Below are 20,909 nucleotides of genomic sequence, written 5' to 3'. Positions count from 1 at the left end.
CTGCTCTGCCTTGAAGCAGCAGAAGAAATCTGTTACTGTTTCCTAGCCTTATGACTATCCCAAAACGTTTACCAAACAAAAACTATTGTTCTGAGGACGTTTCATTAAGATTGCAAAAAACTGTGACTTCTAGAAATGTTAACAATTTTTCACTAAAGCCATATAAGAACAGTCCTGCCCCAGGGCTTTGTTTTTCAATGGAGTGGAACAATTCTTAATCTTGCCAGAAATGTCATGAGAATAAATGTTTTGAGTAATTTATGAACAAGTTTAATACATATTGGGCACAAAATGTGGCCTCGAGATTTTTCACAAAGTAAATATTGATGATCAACTACGCCGGACAGACAGAAGGTGATCACAAGAGCTTATAATGAGCATATTGTGATTGTGCTCAGGTGAGGTAAAAAATTCAAAGAAGATGACCATGTCGCAAAATCAGGTTTTCAAAGTTTTGCACATAAATTAACTTTAATTTAGTTTATTCTGTAATCCCAAAATAGGTCTTCATTTAAGCTACATACGCACCAAATTTTACCACAAAACCTCCATCCCAATTAAATAATTGAGGTAGAAAAGTGTCATTTTATAATTAAAGAACTTTCCCTTGAGTTTGAAAGGACTGGCCCAAAATTAAAACAAGGGACAAAATTGTCACAAAACCAGGTTTTCATTGTGAAAAAAAATCTGATAAAGGGAGAAAACTCAAACTGAACTTTTGAAATGAACAAACAAAATTAACCCCCTTTGTAAGTTTGATTTTAAAAAAATATATTTTTAGTCGTGGCGACCTTGACATTGGAGATATTGACGTGATTCTTTCGTGCGACACACCGTCCCATGATGGTGAACAAATGTGCCAAATGATTTTAAAATCTCACAATGAATGACATAGTTATGGCCAGGACAAGCTCATTTATGGCCATCTTTGACCTTTGAACTCAAAGTGTGACCTTGACCTTGGAGATATCGACGTAATTATTTCGCGCGACACACACCGTCCAATGATGGTGAACAAATGTGCCAAATGATTTTAAAATCTGACAATGAACGACATAGTTATGGCCCGGACAAGCTTGTTCCGCCCGCCCGCCCGCCAGCCAGCCAGCCAGCCAGCCCGCCCGTATTCGCCAATCTAATAACCAGTTTTTTCCTTCGGAAAACCTGGTTAATAATGATTAAGTTCGACATGTAAGTTTCCTTCACAAACATTTTCAGCTAAATATCTTTATTCTAACTTTTTTCCTATCTTGAGTAGCAGTTACCTTGACCCAATGAGTCTCACATGCAATCATGCCTTATGACTAGTTATATGTTGTCACTATGACTTCTCCTTAATTAGCTTGTTTCTCGTTATCCTGGGTCTTCCACCCCCGCTACTGACCTACTTTCTGACTTATTATGCGCATTCTATCTGACTTCTCCTGCATCAGTTGTCTCTCAGCTCATGAGCCTAAGCCCCCCCCCTATCCCCCCCGACCCTACCCCCCCCCCCCCCCTACACCCTACCCCCCCCCCCACTATCCCCCGACTGACCTACCTTCTGACTGAGTATACGGAGCCTCTCTGACTTTTCCTGCATCAGTTTGTCCCTCAGCTCCTGGGCCTTGGCCTGCTTCTCCTCATGTCGCTTACGAGACTCAGTTGGAGACCTGACACGACAGACAGTAACAACTTGAACTAAAACACAGTGCAAATATGGTCAAGGTCAGACTCTCATAGAGACTTGAAATACAAAATAGCAACAGTCAATAGCAACTCAAGTTAAGATTTCACAGAGAGGCTGGGTGAATACCAGCCCAGATATATATCTCACTGTAAATGCGACCTTTTTCTTGATGGCGACGAGAGCTTCTCATGCATGTGTACAGCGTATCCAGGCGTGCGTGTGTCAGCCTCCTCCACCATCTCACCCCAGCTCAGTGAGGATCCTGCCTTCTCTTTAGCTGCAACATGCACATATGTCTGAGTCTTGCTCTGAGAAAACAGGGCTTAATGCTAAAGCGTTCAGTGTCATCTCAGTTAAGCCTGTGAAGTCCACAGAGGCTTATCAGCAAAGACACTTTGCCTTAAATGTATTTTCGCTAACAGACTTCCTTTAAGGAAAAAATACCATGACAGCACAAGCTTATCAGGGATTGGCACTTAGCACATATGCATTAAGCCCCATTTTCCCAGTGTCAGGCTTAATTAAATTATATAGGTTTACAAACAGTGCATGGTGGTGCTCAAAGGCGGACCAATCTGATTACATTTTATGATATAGATTGTCACACTTTTTTGTTTTCCAGTCCTGACGGAAAAGGTAGCAGGGTGTACACAAAAATTATTTACAAACAAGAGATGTGTTTGTCAGAAACACAATGCCCCAAAATGCGCCGCTTTGCTTTTTTAATTATTTTTTTTTTCCTTTGAACTTGAAGGATGACCTTTACCTTTCACCGCTCAAAATGTGCAGCTCCATGAGATACACATGCATGCCAAATATCAAGTTGCTATCTTCAATATTGCAAAAGTTATGGCCGAGGTTAAAGTTTTGGGACACACAAATACAATGACAGACAGGCCAAAAACAATATACCCCCGATCATTTGATCCGGGGGCATAACAAAGCTTTGAAGAAACTCACTAGATGATGTTACACATCAAATATTAGACCTTTGAGCCTCGGGTTTTAGAGAAGATTTTCACATTTATTTATATAGATCTACATAAATCATGCGACATGGGGCATGGCCAGTTTTGGCCCAAGGGGCATTATTTGAACGATCTTAGTTGATGAACACTAGATGATTTTAACTATTAAATATTAAACCGCAGGGACTTGAAATTACAAAGATGAATTATTTTTTAAGTTACTTACTATATAAGTCTATATAATAAATAAGGTTAACAGTATTGACGCAATGACCAGGGGCATGATTTGAAAGTGGTTTTTTTTTTAGTGGACCCATTTTAAACACCAATTATTTTAAGCTGACCTCTAGTTTTCAGATAAAACACATTTTAAAATTAATTTCTGAATAAATTATGGTACAACATTGGCTTCAAACTGAATTTAAAAATGTTTAACAAGTTCATGATTCTTTTTCTCAACAATTTTGAGTAGTTTGCAATTGGATTTCTTACAATTTCGAAATTTTTTGTTATATTTTCACAAATTAAACATCAAAAGGCTGCTTCACAAAAAATAGAACAGAAAGCCTGACCCCTGTGACATCAACATTTCACCTCAAAATCCTTTTCTCCCAAGTATTCAGAAAAGGACTTGAATGAATGAAGGTCAAAGCATTCTCTAAATATTGTGTGTTTACAGACGATTTGTTTGTTTGTTTGTTTGATTTGTTTTTTCATCAAGAGTATTTCGTTCTTATCAATACTTTCAGTTTACCACCTCACACTTTTTCATGGCTAGCTGGGTTACCAATACCAAGTACTAATACTAAATGCACATACTTATGTTAGTAACTGACACCTGTTCTACTTGAATCAGAAGTAGGGGGATAATGGCTGTATAAAGGATTTTATTACCAATCCTCATGTATGTTATGTGGCCAAGCTGGGGATCAAACATTTCACAGAAAAACCCCCCAGCCCAAATGCAGTGCAAAGCAATATACCTAACCTTCTTTGAGAAGAGGCATTATGAAAGCATTCATTGAATTGTTTACCATCATATTCAGCAACCAGTGTGTCCCAGTCCAAATTAGAAGGGTTTGATAACTCTAAAGAACTCATTGTATTCTGAAAGAGAAAACATGCATTCTTATAACATTTAGGAGATATAATACAGGACAAAAGCTGTCCCAAGACAGCATGCTAGATTCTTCATCTTGTTTGATAACATAATGGTTCTGTCAGTCCCATAATAAATTGAACATATAGACATATTTAAAGTCACATATATTTAGCAGATATATGGCATATGTTTACTCAAAGACGTTAAGTTAAACATAAATATAAATATGTTAAGAAATCAGATTTTGGTGTAATTAATGAACTTTGCATGTAAAGTCTTCAAATACACTTCCTACACTTAAACTCATACACAAAATATCTCCAGTCAGACTTAACTGAAACACTAACTTCAAGTCCTTTTTCTCAGCAGACCCAGCACTTACACTAGAAAACTTTTCTAACGCAGCACATTTCAAACTTGAAGATCTCAGTTATTAGTTAAGATTTTGATTAAAATTTGTATGTGTGATCATTTGACTACATTCTGAACATCCTTACGATAAAATCATTCATCAGTGACATTTGGGCGCTAAAGCACTTGGGGCATGTATGGTTTCATCTGATTTCACATGGAAATGGTTTAACGAAATATTATTCTAAATTAATTTCAATTTCATCATTGTAGGTAGGTTCTTACATCAGGATAACATAAAACTAGTAATAATGTAAAAATGCATGGCTCATTTGAATATTTAAGAGCGCAACCGCGCATTTTGGCAAATTTCAGGTAACCTGCAAGTGTATTTAAGACTTTTTTAACGCAACACTTTTAAAACCTTTATATCTCTCTTCAAGGTAAAGATTTTCATTCAAAATTGTAGATGTAATCATTTGACTACATATGGTGCAAGCTAACAATAAAATCATTCATCTGTGCAATCGGACGCTGTATCCCATGGGGTGGGAAGCATGCAGTTTGCAATAATGCATGCTTAAACTTCTGAATATTCATATGAGCAAATCTTTTTCTTTAAGTATTTTTTATGTTTACCTGGTATAAGAACCCACTTAAATTGATGAAATGGAAATAAATTTATAAAAATATTGTGTTTCACCATTTCCATGTGCAAATAGACGAAACTATACATACCCCACATGCTTAAGCATTTTTTAAATCAAAATCTTAACTCATAACAGAGATATTCAAGTGTTGCATTAGAAAAGTCTCCAAGTGTGGTATCTTTGGGTTAGATCTAAATCCCCACAGTGGGGATATAACCTGGGACCCCCCAGTTTCTAGGCCGATACTATGCAAAGGCGACATTAAGTTCAAACTTGTAGGTGAGCCCTCAAGGCATTGGAACATAGACCAGTTTAAGTTACAAGACTGACAGACCTCAGAGCAAATAAAGGTTATGTGACATTGCTGAAGACTGTCTACAGTACACTACGAAATAAACCAGAGCTCTCTCAATCTTTTTTGCAATTCAATCCAGTAAAAGTTACCAAAATAAAACACTGTAGCCAATAGTTGTAACTGGAATTTCTCAATGAATTACTACTCAATACTAAACTAAACAGTACAAACATACTCTGACTCCATATTATGGATTTCTTCTCTATTTACCCCTCTCACTGTACAATGCACTCAGTACATACCCCCAGATCACTTTCTGTCTCTGTCTCCACATCAATGCTGGTGTTCTCCTCTCTAGCCAACTCCTGTAGCCAGGTCTCCTCCTCTCTCATTGCAGACTCCAAGGCCTGCTTGTGTTCCAACTCCAGCTCCACTGTCAGACTGTTCTCCTCATTCAATGCACTCAACAGGGCCTGGTTTCACAATATACCCCTTTAATATTATGCTATTTAACAGTGCAAAAAAAATTGCAGGATATTGGATTTAATTAGATTTTGTAAGTTTGAATTCCTCCCGATATATTATTAATGGATCAATATCCATTTATGTAAAATCACCAACATTACCAGATCTCTTTATTAGGGGAAAAGTCAAACTCAATTCACAGGCTCTTTTGTATGACATAGTATAAGAGCTCAACACATTATGTCCCTATGCAATGATTGAATTAAATAGAAGTTGTACATGTATATAAATATGATTGGCATATGTGGACGACTACTTAGAAGCCTCTTAAAATGTGAAAGAAAATCCAATAGAGAAGTCCAAGAGAGAAGCTGTAACATGCTAGCATTATGCTTGACCAAGTTAGAAATGTTATTACTGTCAGGGCCCTTGATTTGCACTTTTTACCGCCGAATATCGGCGACTTCCCCCATGAAAAAAGTATCATTTTTTTTCCCCTATTTTGTGGAAAAAATTCCCCCTTGAACAAAAAAAACCAAGAGCACCGCCTTGCGGGTGCAGACCGCTCATCTATTTCTTTTTTAAGGTGAAGGGACTCTCATTTTTAATCACAAAGGAGGGAGGGGTGGAGTGAAGAGGGGTGTAAAGTGTGGGGGCGTGGACATTTATAACATTATCTTCCAAAAATGTGAAAAAAAAATTAAAAAAAAAAAAAATTGAGGGGGGGGGGGGGGGGATTCTTGGGTGCGATGGTTGGGCGGTATTTCAAACATAAAATAAAACATAACATAACATAAAATGGTGGGTGGGGCACCATTGTTTTGTTTGACTCGCGAAAATTTAACTAGCGAACTGCGGGGAGTGGGGGCTATTAGAGAAGACGTAATTGACACGTTTATCGAACTCGCGATAAAAAAACAGTTTAGACAATGCACGGCTTTTTGATGTTTTGTTTACCAATATCCAACACTGATTGCTCGCGAAAATACCGTGTTTAATAAGAAACAATTTTATTAGGAATGCATTCGTAGTTCAAATCTTGTCGAGTTAACGTCGTATTTGTTTCTGAGAAAGTATTACCATTATTGTAATTTATGTCACCAATGATACCACCATTACCGTCCGAGGTATGGAAACACTTCAGAAAATCAGCAGACAAGAGCACTGCATCTTGTCTGTTATGCAGTGCAACAATTCAACTGCATGGCGGCACCTCAAATCTTCGAAATCATATACAATTTAAGCAACCGTCCGTTGATAACAACAAGGTCAGTCCGGATGTGGCAAAGCAACAGACGTTACACCAGGTTAATGGCCCCGTCTTGCTTCGAGCGAGGCGATCAATCAGGCCCTTGCATATTTCGTGGTCCAGGCATACGTGCCCATGAAAATCATGGAACACGAGAGTTTTCGTCATCTGATGCAACTTCTGAATCCGCAGTACGAGGTGCCTTCTAGAACAACCGTCAGGGCGCGCATTGACCAGCAGTATGATGACGCAAAGAAGTCTCTGCTGTCCAGTCTTCAGGGAAGCACATCAGTCGCCCTCACAACTGACTCCTGGACATCCAATGCCACAGAAGCATACCTCACAGTAACCGTACACTACATCAAAGAAGACTGGTCAATGGAGTCGCGCATACTTATGATCCGCGCCATGCCAGAGCGACACATCGGCGAAAACCTTGCTATTCGCCTTAAGGACTGTGTGGATGAGTTTGGTCTGAAGGGACGTGTTGAAGCATGTGTTCACGACAATGCCAGAAATATTGACTTAGCAATTGTGTGAGCGATATGACGCGAACGTAATATAAGCGGCCCAATCAAAAATAAAATAATGACGCAAGCGATCTCAAATTAGAAATTACTTTCGTTTCTATAGAGCGGTTCGAGCAGTATGACATTTTTATGTACTCTAACATTGAAACTACCTAATGCGTTTCGGTTAACCGGTTAATAACCGGTTATGGCAAAAGGTTAACCGGTAACTGATTTTTGTAACCTCTTGCATCCCTAGTTATAACAAAGAAGTATTTTTTATTTCAGAAAAGCATGGATTTGTTGGAGGCCGTACGCAAGACCAAGGTCGTGTTTCAGGTGCTCAAGAACGAGGGAGCAGACCCAGCCGTCTGGGACGCCCTGTACAATGAGGCTGTAGACCTGGCAGCTTCCGTGGAAATTAGTTTTTAATAGCAGAACATACAGATGTAATGACAATTAAACGCATATAAGAGTGTTGATTAGCTACAATTGTTTTAAAAGTGTGTATGATAAATATGTCCCATTTACTCGCCTACATAGTGATAATTTATCTTTAAACATACAGGAGATAAATATTTAAGACCAAAAATTGAAGATTTGCACAGTGTAGCAACGAAGTAACCACTTACATGATTATCTCTACATTTGTTTGTGTGTTTCGTAATTACGTCAAAAAATATTTAAACACAATTTTATGTAGTACAGTATCATTATATAACAATCGTATACGATAACACTACTTCACAGCAGCTAGCTATCTTTCTTCAAAAGTTGTATAAATGTGAAATTTTTGTTAAAATAAAGGTGATGCCATCAACGCCTTGCAGAACTAGCAAAGAACAGCACAGGGACAACCATCCTGCCTCCGATTCTAGGCCATATTGGCGCATATCCCTGTTCTACCAATTCCTAGATCACCTCGTGCAGGAAATAAGTGACCAAATACTGAAGAATGAGGACTGGCAATTGTTAATACTTATCCAGACTACTGTATTTTCGTACAGAAAGTTCTCTACATGTTAAGTTTAACGTACACTGAAAGAGCTATTAAAGTTTGGTTCGGCAGACAATTGCACTTATTTGGTAATGTTGTTTTTTTTTATAATTAAAGCGCAACTTTTTAATTGCTTTGTTCTAGTTTATTTAACTTAAGAACACCCACAGGAAGAATTTATTAGATTTAAGTTAAGATTTGAACGTTTGTCTAATATGTTTTGTCATCTTACATTTTTATTTTCGCGGCTCAGACACTCATTCCATCGATGGTACAGTCTGTCACAGATAAAGACATATCAGCCGTGTACGAATGCTATGCAGCTGACCTCCAGTGTGAGCGTCAACAGCTGGACCAAGAGGTCAATCGATGGAAGGTCCGATGGAGTCTAATGGATGCAGACAAACAGCCCAAAACCCTGCTTGATGCATTGAATGCTTGTGGAAGCGCTTACCCGCGTGTTCAGCTGATACTCACAGAATTACTTGCTATGCCTGCAACATCAGCATCTTGCGAGCCGTCCTTCAGCTCCATGAAGCGTATTAAGACGTACATTCTCTCTACCATGGGCGAGGATCGCCTTACAGCGCTTGCAGTGCTCCACATCCACCGGGAAAATGTAGTGGACATTGAAAAATTGATCAACACTTTTGCCTCTACCAAGATCGGAACACGCAGTTCCTCTAACCAAGGGATTTGCCATCTGTTGCCAAAACTGTATTTAATAAAAAAATTTATGTAACAAATGTAAAAAAACGTTTTCACCGAAACAAATATATATTTGTTTTTAAATATAATGAGAAAAATCGCGTCTGCGCCCACTACTGGCCTTTAGTTGGGTAAAAAGATTCATGTTATTGATCGTAAATCGGTTGGTCTTGTATTTCAGGATAGCTTCCTATCTTCTGACCAATTTGGTATCCTTCAGGGGAAAAATGCCCCCTGAATCCCTGACAAGGGCTTTGCCCTGGACCCACCGGGGGCCCTGCGGCCCCCTGGCTTCCAGCTATTTTTGGGTGGAGTGCATTGTGGTATGTCAGGTAAGTGTTCTTTTGTCAAAGTATGAATCAAATGTGATCATAATTAAAGGAGTTATGGCAATGTAAGCAAAATTTATTAATTTGACCTTGAGAGCCAAGGTCATTCAAAGGTCAAGGTCAAATTAAACTTGCAAGGTACAGTACCATCATGATAGTAAGAAAGTATTTGAAGTTTGAAGTTTGAAAGCCATAGCCTTGATACTTTAGAAGTAAAGTGGATCCATGTAAACACAAAATTTAACAAAATATTCAAAGCTACTAAGACAAACAAGAAACCGTCGGAGACGGGTGATGCTCCCCAAAGTTTTTTTTGTCACAACATTGCACTATATATTCAGATCAAAAGGAAACGTCTTGAGGGCACAGTAGTTGGGGGGACAAGAATTTTATAGAAAATTTCAAAGGGTCACAACTCTGTGAAAAATCATCCGACCAGAACCCGCTAATAATATGCACATCTCCCTTGGGTAGTGAAGCTCCACATAAAGTTTCATTGAATTCCGGTCATTAGTTGCTGAGAAATAGCCCGAGCAAGAATTGCACTATATGTACCGTTCATGGAAAATTTCAAAAGGGCCATAACTCTGTGAAAAAAAATCATCTGACCAGAACCGGCTGATAATATGCACATCTCCTCTTCGTAGTGAAGCTTCCCATAAAGTTTCATTGCATTCCGGTCATTAATTGCTGAGAAATAGCCCGGACAAAAATTGTGCACGGACGGACACACGGACGGACAGACAAAGCGGCGACTATATGCTCCCCCCAATTTTTTTGGAGGAGCATAAAAAGGGCCATAATTCCGTTAAAAAGCCAACCTGAGTTGTGCAACTTGCCCTGTACAGCACCCTTACAATAGTTAGCGAGTTTTCCAAGTCTGAAAGCAATGGCTATGATACTTCAGGAGGAAAATGGACAATAAGACAAAACTTAACCAAATATATAATAGTCAAGCTAAAAATGAAGTAATGAGACAGTAAAAAAAAATCCCCATAATAGGTAATCTGCGCAAAAATTCCCCCTCATGAGGGATGTGGGTGGCTTCCCCTGGCGGCAAGAGAGGGCTCTGACTGTCCCAAAAAACTGCCAAAAAAGGATGTAAATTAGTTAATGAAATAAAAACCAACATTCTTTACAAGGGTTGACATTATCTGGTACCCACTGGAAAATGGCCTCTTTATAACTGTCATTGCCTGTTTCATTTCCAGAGAAACACACATGTTAAGTTTAATCTGTACACATCTGTACAGGAGAGAATAATGGTTGGCGACATAATGCAAAATGTTGGTTGCTTACTATTTCTCTCAATATACATGAATAGAATTTATTGTTGAATTGCATTTGGTGACAATAGTGTTTGACAGCAAACCCCCTGAAAATCTTTTGTTATCATAAATATACATTAACAAAAAAGTCAATATATTCTAAATTTTGTGTATATAATGTTGCAATATTTTGTAGTCTCTTGAATTCAAATCCTGAAAATTGGTAGGCAAATCTCTTTGGGAATGGTGATGTTTTCAAACAAAAAATTTGCACAGAGGAGAAATACAACTTACATCATCCAGCCTCCTCTCCCGAGATTCATCATCACTGCCCACATTCTCCTGTATATCCTCCATCGACGCTCGGAATTTTTCTCGGATCAACGCACACACATCATCAGCTTTCATGGAATTGTTTTCAGTTTCTGTTTCGTTTCCGAATTCTTCTATCTTACTTTCATCCTTTGCCGCCTCTTTTGCCACATCTACTGGAGACTTGTTGGGTGGTGATTTTGTGTCTCTGGGCACTGGTGATCGTCTGCTAGATTTCTTTACAGATTTTGCCGGTTCAGTTTTCTTTGGGGTCACTTTCTGGTTTGAGACAGGCTTTACCTTTAAAGTACTCGCTGATTTGTCTGCGTTTGAAGCAGACTTTTTAGTGCTTTCTATAATGGAAAAATCACTACCAGACTTTCTGGCACTGGTTGTGGATTTCTTATTGAGATCAGGGGACGATATCACAGAGGTAGATTTTTTAGAGTCATATTTCACTGGTGTAATACTTGAAGTAACTTCCTTGAGGAGATCTGACTGACTCACATCTGGAGCTATACCGTTTTTATCTTTATCAGTGCTAGGCACAGATATACTAATATCTCCATTGGACAATGACACAGCTTTAGTTACTGATTGGGAATCTTTCAGTTCATTTACATCTTTAGAGGAAACAATCCGACCATTTTTGTCTGTAGGTGTGCCAGACTTTTGAAGGCGTTTCTGGAACAGCCCTGCATCAGGATCTGACACAGAGCGAGTGAGTTTGTGGTGCTCAGTTTTGACCCCTATTGTAACAAGGTTTTCCAGGGATCGCTGTGAAGGTGAACCATAGGGCTTGGTCTTACCACCTCGCTGTACTGTCTCCCAGCCATCAGATTCCTCTGCTGAGTCTATTAACAATACTAGTTACTATTATCAACAGATACTAGGAATGATCCGAAGAATACAAGACAAACTGTATTGATATGACGCGTATCAAATTTCTATTGTTAAATGGCAGGGTTACCGCTGGTGCAAAAAAGTTGATTCCAGTAAATTTTGCCGCTGTAAAAACGTTTTGCCATTTTTTGTAAATTATTTATATCAGACACAATTCAGAGTCAATTTATAAAGAATCGTAAAAATCAAATTGCATAAAGATGATAACTACGAATAAATAAGTTCATTACAGACTTAAAGAACTATACATTGTATACAGATAGTATTTCTTCATCCATACCACTCATGTAACATTATCACCTTACAATGTTTTCCAGCAATATCATCTTCATAATGATAAATTTTCTTTCCATTTATATCTTTGACATTAACATTATTCCAAAACCAAGCCAATATAATTTAACAAGGGCTGTTTGTAAAACACGCATGCCCACCAAATGGGCTGTCAGTTGTAGTGGCAGCCATTGTGTGAATCCGTCTTTTGTCACTGTGACTTTGACCTAGTGACCTTAAAATCAATAGGGGTCATCTGAAAGTCATGGTCAATGTACCTATGAAGTTTCATGATCCTAGGCCTAAGCGTTCTTGAGTTATCATCTGGAAACCATTTTACTGTTTCAAGTCACTGTGACCTTGACCTTTGACCTAGTGGCCTGAAAATCAATAGGAATCCACTGCCAGTCATGATCAATGTTCCTTTTAAGTTTCATGATCCTAAGCATAAGCGTTCTTGAGTTATCATCCGGAAACCATTTTACTGTTTCGAGTCACTGTGACCTTGACCTTTGACCTAGTGACCTGAAAATCAATAGGGGTCATCTGCGTGTCATGATAAATCGACCTATGAAGTTTGATGATCCTAGGCCTAAGCATTCTTGAGTTATCATCCGGAAACCATTTGGTGGACGGACCGACCGACCATCTGACCGACCGACATGTGCAAAACAATATACCCCCTCTTCACAGTCACAAAGGACTATGGCATTTAAGTACAAGCTAATATATGATATTAAGAATAATGAGAGGATTTTACTATATCTACACCCCAAATCCCATCAGACCTAGTTTAATATATCCGCTAAAATTGAATACAAACCTATGTTTTCTGACTCAGTCAGTGAAGATGGTACAGGGGAAAGAACTGGTGGCTCAGGCAGGACTGGGTGGTCTCCCTTGCCAGGAGTTGGCTCACTGCCAGCAGGGGAAGTGATTGGGGAGATGCATACTGTCCCTTTGACCCTATCTGCCCAGCTGTTGCCTGCTGGCATGGACCTGGTGATATATTTCTTGTTTAAAAAAAATGTTTTAAATAATACTTACAATAAGCTTATTAATTATTCATCTACACCTGAATGAACAATAAAACCTGGAACTCAATTGAGCAGTACTAAAAATTAAAGTTAAAAGTAAAGTAGGTAAATTAAGTTAAACAGCAATCACAGGAACAGAGGAGATGTGCATCTGCTTCATATACTACCCGAACCATTTTATGAATTGGAAATATAACTTGATCAAATGCCCCCATTAAGTCTCATAAGAATTTGACTAAGAATGCGACTTCCATACAGTGTGCATAAGGCCCCCTATCCACCTGGCAGGCATGTTTTTCAACAGACAGGCACCATTATTGCACTGGGTCGACATACCAGCAAAACAAATGTTCTGAGATAGTGTAATGAAGATTGGACTTAAATGTTACATCCAGAGAGTTAACAAGTTTTGCTAGAGCCATATAAAGTGCAGTGCCCTGTCCCCTTGCCATTTTTTTAATGGATCAAGTTAAATTTTCATAGTCTATTATTTGTTTCCAACCATCTTGAAAAAGATAAGCTTTACCCTTGGAAATTGTAGCTTAATGCATATTCATTAAAAGTTGTAACAGATTGGCCTGTAGAGTCTTATGCAACATGTGTTAAGCGCGGTTTTATTTAAACGAATATGCCACTTAGGAAAATGGTGTTTGAAGAGATAAACAAAGGAACCATTTTGGTATGCTCATCTCTGTCATAGAATATGGAAGTGGAATCTAAAAATAGTAATTGTAAGATGAAATTTATTAAAACAAATAGCCTTCTGTTTTTTTTTGCTATTGAACAATTCAACAATTTTTTTATTGAACAGATTTGACAAATAAGAAAACAACAACATACCCAAGTGTTTTGTTTTGTTCCGGGAATGAAAAGTTGAGGACCCTTTGTGCAGGACTGGGTGAGGTCCTGTGAGCCAGACCGCTGGGTGACTTGCCAGGGGACATCTTCCTCACCTCCCATGCTATAGACGTAGGCCTGAAACACAACATTCAGAAATAGGCAGTATTAGGACCAGGATGCATTAATATTATGAATGTTACTCAATTTACCAGCATCATGTCTCAGTGATGTAAAATTCCTCTGGCCTGCTCACCATGGCAAGCTTGATTCATCTAATGCTTGTCTGAATGTGCAGGTGCATTTTCCATGTGTAAAATGGTAAAATGCCATTAAAAAAAATAAAAATGTATATCATTGTTCAAACTTAGATCATTTTTTTTAAAGAAAAAAAAAGGAAGAAAAAAAGACGTAACATGCAGAAATAAAAAGGTGCTCATTCCAAGCCAACCAGGAGCATCTACTTACAGCTATCTGCTGACACAACTGCTTTAGAACAATAATCATTTACTCATGTTTTCAAACAGGCATTTCCTATTCATTGTAAAGGTAAAGAATGATAAAAACTCATTAGTTTCTTAAAAATATAAATGCATACACTTTCTTGTTAAAATATTCTGTATCTTGTACTGAATGATATTGATGAACATTTACAGATAACATGACTTTAAAATAAATATGAAAAAAAAAAAAAATTGAATTTATGTACTAAAACCAACGAAACATATTTTGATTTCCTTACATAATATTTTTGTAAGGGCGAGTAAAGATTGTATAAGGGCATATTAGGCTTTGCCATCACTAGTCCTTCAAGGTAAGAAGCATCAAAGAATGGTGCTTATTTTTAAGAGAATGGACAAATATTTTTGATATATTCGTAAAAATATGTTAATACTTTTTTCAATGTAATGCAGTTTATAATAATTCTATTAAAATGACTTAATCATTTTATTTCAAGGAATGCAAACAGACTGTTAAAATATTCTACCATTTGTGATACAGCAACATAAAATAATGGTTATAATGATGTTGAAAATCTAGATGATGATAATAATAATTATATAATTAAGATTATGATGATGATCATTATATGGATAATCACAGAAATGATGATGATAATGATGCATTGCCATCAACAGTGAGGGCAAGTTACCTATCTCCCTGGTTAGCAGCCTCTTCATACACCTTCTGTACATGCATGCGCTCGATCAGCGACTGGAAATCCTTCGTGCTCTGTTGTAGCATCATAATGACCTCCTGGATTGAATCATCAGATCAAGTCATACTGGTCCTTGTTTAATGCATTCATTGGGCCAAATTTCTTAAAACAATATCTACTAACTTTTCTTAATTCAGAAATTTAAAATGTGTGAATACTGTGAGTTATTCATCAAAAACTATTTGAAGTTGAAAGAAAATGACTGAAATTTTTAGGAGTAACATAAATTAAACATTAACCGCTTGAAACTTGAAAGAAACCCTAGTACCAGTCAACCAAAATTAACTGTTACGGGAGCTGTTAGGAATGTTTATAGAAAACTGTTGGAATGCTAAAAAGGCCAATTTGGTAGTTCAAGGCTCACAAAACATTCAACAGGGCCAGGAAATTAAAGTGATTATCAAACTTGGCCTAAATATTTGTCTACAATCATATTGTTAATGAAATTTGATGCTGACCAAAAACAAATTATTGGACAGACAAAACTATTAAACAAATAAAATGATTGACATAAGATAGATAACATAGCCTGCGCTTACTCTAGGGAGAGTGGCTTAATATCATATAACTATCACGACAAACACCTTGCATTCCAGTGCACTCTCATCCTGTTCGCATGTCTCGTAGATGGCATCCACCGAGCGCTGGAGATTATCAAACAGGAACTTCCAGTAGCGTGCTCGAAGGTCTGGCTTCTTACCACTGTCAGATTTCGGGGACTTCAGCAAGTCTGCTTTTTGATTGGTCTTCAGGTCAGCCTGCTCCTTGCTGATTGGCTTGCGCATTTGTCGATACCTCGAGCGATCTAGAAAAAAAGTAATTTATCATCCAAAGACGTTCAGGTAATTGTTTTCTGCTTCAGCAGTTCTTCAGCAGTCAAGCATCAATGATACATATATAGCCCAACCTGTAATATTTTTATTACAAAGAACTTATATTGTATAAATCATAATAGTATGCATGAGTTACATTACTATTATCTACAATTAATGTCATTTTGCTAATCTTTGAACAAGTCCCTTAAAGTAGCTACTATTGCTGCCAGTATTAGCTCCCTACCTGGCTGACTATTCTCCTGTACAGGTACATGGTAGATCACAAGATTGCGTGCAGTGCGACCCTCCTCCTGTACTATCTTCTTCACCCGGTCTGAAGTATTCATTCTTGTCTGAAACAACACAATAAGGAACAGTTACTTTAGTTATGTTGTGATTATGGAAATAAATCAGTAGAGGTAAATAACACTTTTTATTAGATTCATACAAAATATTCACTTCACTTGAACATAAGAATTTAAAAACTGTTGGTTAAACATTATTTATTTTATGCTTTCTGGTTGTTTATAGAGAAATATCAGTGAATTAAAACTGATAATTTCACTGTTTCAAACTGTTTTTACTGTGAAATTACGTCATTTTTTTGGACGAAATGACGTCATTATCCCAGCGAAATTCTATAGTTAAACTCTTTAACAATGTATATAAACTGTGAAAATAAAGCATAAAATAAAAAGAAAATTTGTTGGATTCGGTGGAATATCGATTTTTATTCACTCGTGATCATAGAAAATATATATTTTGACTCGTAAAAATATTATTTTCTATGATCACTCGTGTATTAAATTCGATAATCCACCAAGTCCAACAAATATCCTCTATTTCATCCATATCTTAAAACATGAATCAGAAAGCTCCGGTGAAAACTTATGAAATTGTGATTTAAGCATAAATCTTCAATACAGTTAAGCAGTGACAGGATATACCTGCTTGTATACTTCTATTTTAAAGTTTTACAAGCTTCTATTTTAAAGTTTATCTTCATTCATAAATATGAAGTCTGTATAAACAAGAGATGTGGTCGTCAGAAACACAATGCCTCCTATTGCGCTGCTTTGAAATATTATTTTTTTGACCTTTGACCGTAAAGGATGACCTTGACCTTGAACTTCCAACACTCAAAATGTGCAGCTTCATGAGAATGCCGCTTTGAAATTTTTCTTTTTTGTTGACCTTTGACCTTGAAGGATTACCTTGACCTTGAACTTCCAACACTCAAAATGTGAAGCTTCATGAGATACACATGCATGCCAAATATCAAGTTTCTATCTTCAATAATGCAAAAGTTATGGCCAACGTTAAAGTTTTTTTTCGGACGGACGGACAGACTGACATACACACATACTGACTGACGGACAGTTCAACTGCTATATGCAACCCTACCAGGGGAATAAAAATTCAATTGTGCTTATTTATCACACAGTTCATTGACAATCAGACACATTGCAAACTCTTGTTAACATGTGTCCCTAATCCGTGTAGCATATGCATCTAACTTAACCAAAAGTTATATACAGATGTAGCATGTGCATCTAACTTATACAATGACCAATATAAAGAAAACAATCAAGCATGTGTTTGGTTATAGACTTTAAAGTATTTCATATACACACAGACACCAAGTGAGTGGCTCAAACTTTGTACTGGTCAGCCCATCTCAACTGTTCAACGTACTGATCCAGTGTTTTTTTATGGCAATTTCGGGGCCGATATTCGGCCCCATTCCCCTCAAAAAAAGAGTATATATTTTTCCCCTATTTTGAAGAAAAAATCCCCTCCAGAAGTTTAAAAAAAAAAAAAATTTTTTTTTTTTTTAGAAAGAACTCTCCAATGATTAATATATCTCAAATTTATTTCATAAGCAACTAACAAAGTATATAACAAATTAATATGTTTTTGAATTATTATAAAGAGTTATGTTAAATTATTTTTTCCCAAAACTGGACTTTTCATATAAATTGCCTTTTTTTCCCAAAATGGTCAGGAAAAGGCCTGGTGTATCTATATTGTGTCAATATTTGTTGATAAAAACATTCCACTTTGGTCCATTTTATTGAAAAAAAATGCTCAAATTTGCCATTTTATCTATCAACAAGATGTGTTTGTGAAACACAATGTCCCCCTATATGATGTTTGACCTTGAAGGATGACCTTGACCCCTATATGATGTTTGACCTTGAAGGATGACCTTGACCTTGACCCTTCACCACTCAAAATGTGCAGCTCCATGAGATACACATGCATTTCAAATATAAATTGCTAGCTTCAATATTGCAGAAGTGACATTACATGAGCAATTTTGACCCATATATTTGACCTTGAAGGATGACCTTGACCTTTCACCACTCCAAATGTGCAGCTCCATGAGATACACATGCATGCCAAATATCAAGTTGCTATCTTCAATATTGCAAAAGTATTCATAAAATAAGCGATTTGGGACACATATATTTGACCTCTGACCTTGAAGGATGACCTTGACCTTTCACCACTCAAAATGTGCAGCTCCATGAGATACACACGCATGCCAAATATCAAGTTGCTATCTTCAATATTGCAAAAGTACTCATAAAATGAGCGATTTTGGCCACATATATTTGACATCTGACCTTGAAGTATGACCTTGACCTTAACCTTTCACCACTCAAAATGTGCAGCTCCATGAGATACACATGAATGCCAAATATCAAGTTGCTATCTTGAATATTGAAATACTGCAAAAGTGTACATTAAATGAGCGATTTTGACCCATATATTTGACCTTTGACCTTGAAGGATGACCTTGACCTTGACCTTTCACCACTCAAAATGTGCAGCTCCACGAGATACATCTGAATGCCAAATATCAAGTTGCTATCTTCAATATTGCAAAAGTTATTGCAAATGTTAAAGTTGGCGCAAACCAACCAACCAACCAACCAACCAACAGACCAACCAACAGACCAACAGACAGGGCAAAAACAATATGTCCCCCACTATAGTGGGGGACATAAAAAATCCCGATTAGACTCAATATGGCTAGGAAAACTGAGACTGTGCATGAAGGCTGAAATGTCTGAAACTACTGTTGAAAAAATCATTGATATATATTTAAGAAAAAGGACAGAGAAATTCAGCTGTGAATATTACATTCATATAAACATGTGTATTCATATAATAAATATCATAACATATAAAAGAGTGATTTCTTTATTATTTTCCCCTTTTTCTAAAAAACGACGCGTTTTTCCCCTTTGGACGGGCCCCGCCACCATTCCCCTATTTGTGAAAAAAAACACTGTGATCAGGTCAAGGGTAAGAGGTTGGGTACAATGGGCAGACTGGGACTCAAACAGTGTAAATATATTGATGAAGAAAGATAAACTGCTGCTGTATGAAAATCTAATTAGGTCAAGGGCAAGCTGAAAACAAGGTGAGGTAATATTGGAGAATAGGTGATGGTGATAAACAAAATCTGTCTAAGAAACAAAGACGTTAAGCTAAATGTTTTGGTGCATTATCTAGATAACCATTAAAAAGCCTAACATTCCGAAGTCCATTTGAATAATTTTGAAGTCTAAATAATGTTAAGGTCAAAGTGCTGTTTGTTCATAATGGGTCAATACAGAACACAGAGAGTTGTCAGAAGAAGAGTTTGTGTGACTTTGTGTAAGGTGTGTAAGGCAAAATGGTAAAATCTTGTTTACCTGGACAGTAACAAATAACATACAGAGATAAACAGACACATGGGACCATAACCATGTGCCTCCTGCAACAAGATGCTATTGGCATAAAAATATTCACACAAATTATCATTAATTATCATCCCCACTATAATTTGGTGACTTGAAGGTTACATTGTATGTATATTGTAACAACTATCAAAAGAAGTCACTCAAAATAGTTCTTTTATCTGTGGAAGAAAACAGCAATATATATTCCCGATGTATGAACTAAGTGCTCCACAAGTACAGAGTGTGCCTGCTTGCACATAATGTATTTTCCAGTCATATTCCCTATCCAACCTGTGAAGATTACTTCAGGTAAACTTTCAAACCACTTTTTATAGGTTCATATAGCTTTCTCAAGGACAGCAGGGTTATAATCAATTACCTGTGTTTGTCTTTTAACAAAACCATTCAGAGTGAAAATGACATGAAACATATCAGTGCAATATTTAATATTGAGTCCAATATTTTACAATTTACAAATACACTGTATAATCGTCTTAAAAATAAACACGTAAGACATTGCAAATGCTGTCATACTGCAAGTTGCTTTCAGTTAAACACTTGAATACCCTGATATACATTTTCTTAAAATACCAGTATATATAGACCACTATAAATATTGAAAGCATTTTCTCAGAACATAATGTCATTGGATTTACTTCTATAACGAAAAATAATTGATCAAATCATAAGGAAACATAACCTTACAGTGAGCATATCTGAACGACTTCTCCTATGAAGCGTATCATATTCAATACATAATAATCATTGATAACCTGAAGTCAAAATTAAACATTGAAACAATAGATAAAACACTGCACTTTACTTTATACCTCTTTACAAATAATATCCAGAAGTTAAAGAACATCCAATAGAAAATAATAACCTAAATACCATGAATCCACCATATCCAAATTCAATGACATGAAAACATAGGTCAAACTGCACAGTTATGTTTTGAATGAAGTGAAAGCTTAAGAAAGCACACATATACACAACAGTGTACACACACATAAGATAGACTGACATGTGTTTATACTACTTTACATGTAGGTACACATTCCCTGCCTGAAAGCAACTAACCTAAGCACCTGAGAGATTTATTCTAATTTCTATTATCCATGTGAATACACACCCCAGCAAGATTCATTGTTTAAAGGCTGCTTATCTCTAATGTAAACACGGTGCACTATGTGGTTATCAGTTATGACTCGGGGAATTT

General features: G+C 36.9%; 1 protein-coding gene across 7 annotated transcripts in view; it reads right to left on the bottom strand.

Annotated features, from left to right (window-relative positions):
- LOC127876711 (S phase cyclin A-associated protein in the endoplasmic reticulum-like) overlaps positions 1–20,909 on the bottom strand; it is a 98,735-nt gene that overhangs the window by 69,167 nt on the left and 8,659 nt on the right. For 3 of the 7 annotated variants that reach the window (XR_008048041.1, XM_052422120.1, XM_052422126.1), the window contains exons 2-11: positions 16,201–16,309; positions 15,726–15,946; positions 15,076–15,179; positions 13,926–14,060; positions 12,872–13,047; positions 10,855–11,726; positions 5,338–5,508; positions 3,672–3,744; positions 1,817–1,946; positions 1,541–1,652 (exon numbers count right to left, since the gene is read on the bottom strand). Coding sequence is in view for 6 of the 7 variants with exons in the window: in XM_052422120.1 (XP_052278080.1) it covers positions 1,541–1,652; positions 1,817–1,946; positions 3,672–3,744; positions 5,338–5,508; positions 10,855–11,726; positions 12,872–13,047; positions 13,926–14,060; positions 15,076–15,179; positions 15,726–15,946; positions 16,201–16,309 (2,103 nt within the window). In the remaining variant the exon portion in view is untranslated. The other 4 variants (XM_052422123.1, XM_052422121.1, XM_052422125.1 and 1 more) reach the window with 4 other exon arrangements.

The sequence above is a fragment of the Dreissena polymorpha genome, chromosome 4 (genome assembly GCF_020536995.1).
Source record: "Dreissena polymorpha isolate Duluth1 chromosome 4, UMN_Dpol_1.0, whole genome shotgun sequence".
Taxonomy (NCBI): Eukaryota; Metazoa; Mollusca; class Bivalvia; order Myida; family Dreissenidae; genus Dreissena; species Dreissena polymorpha.
This window is presented reverse-complemented; position numbering and strand designations above follow the sequence as displayed.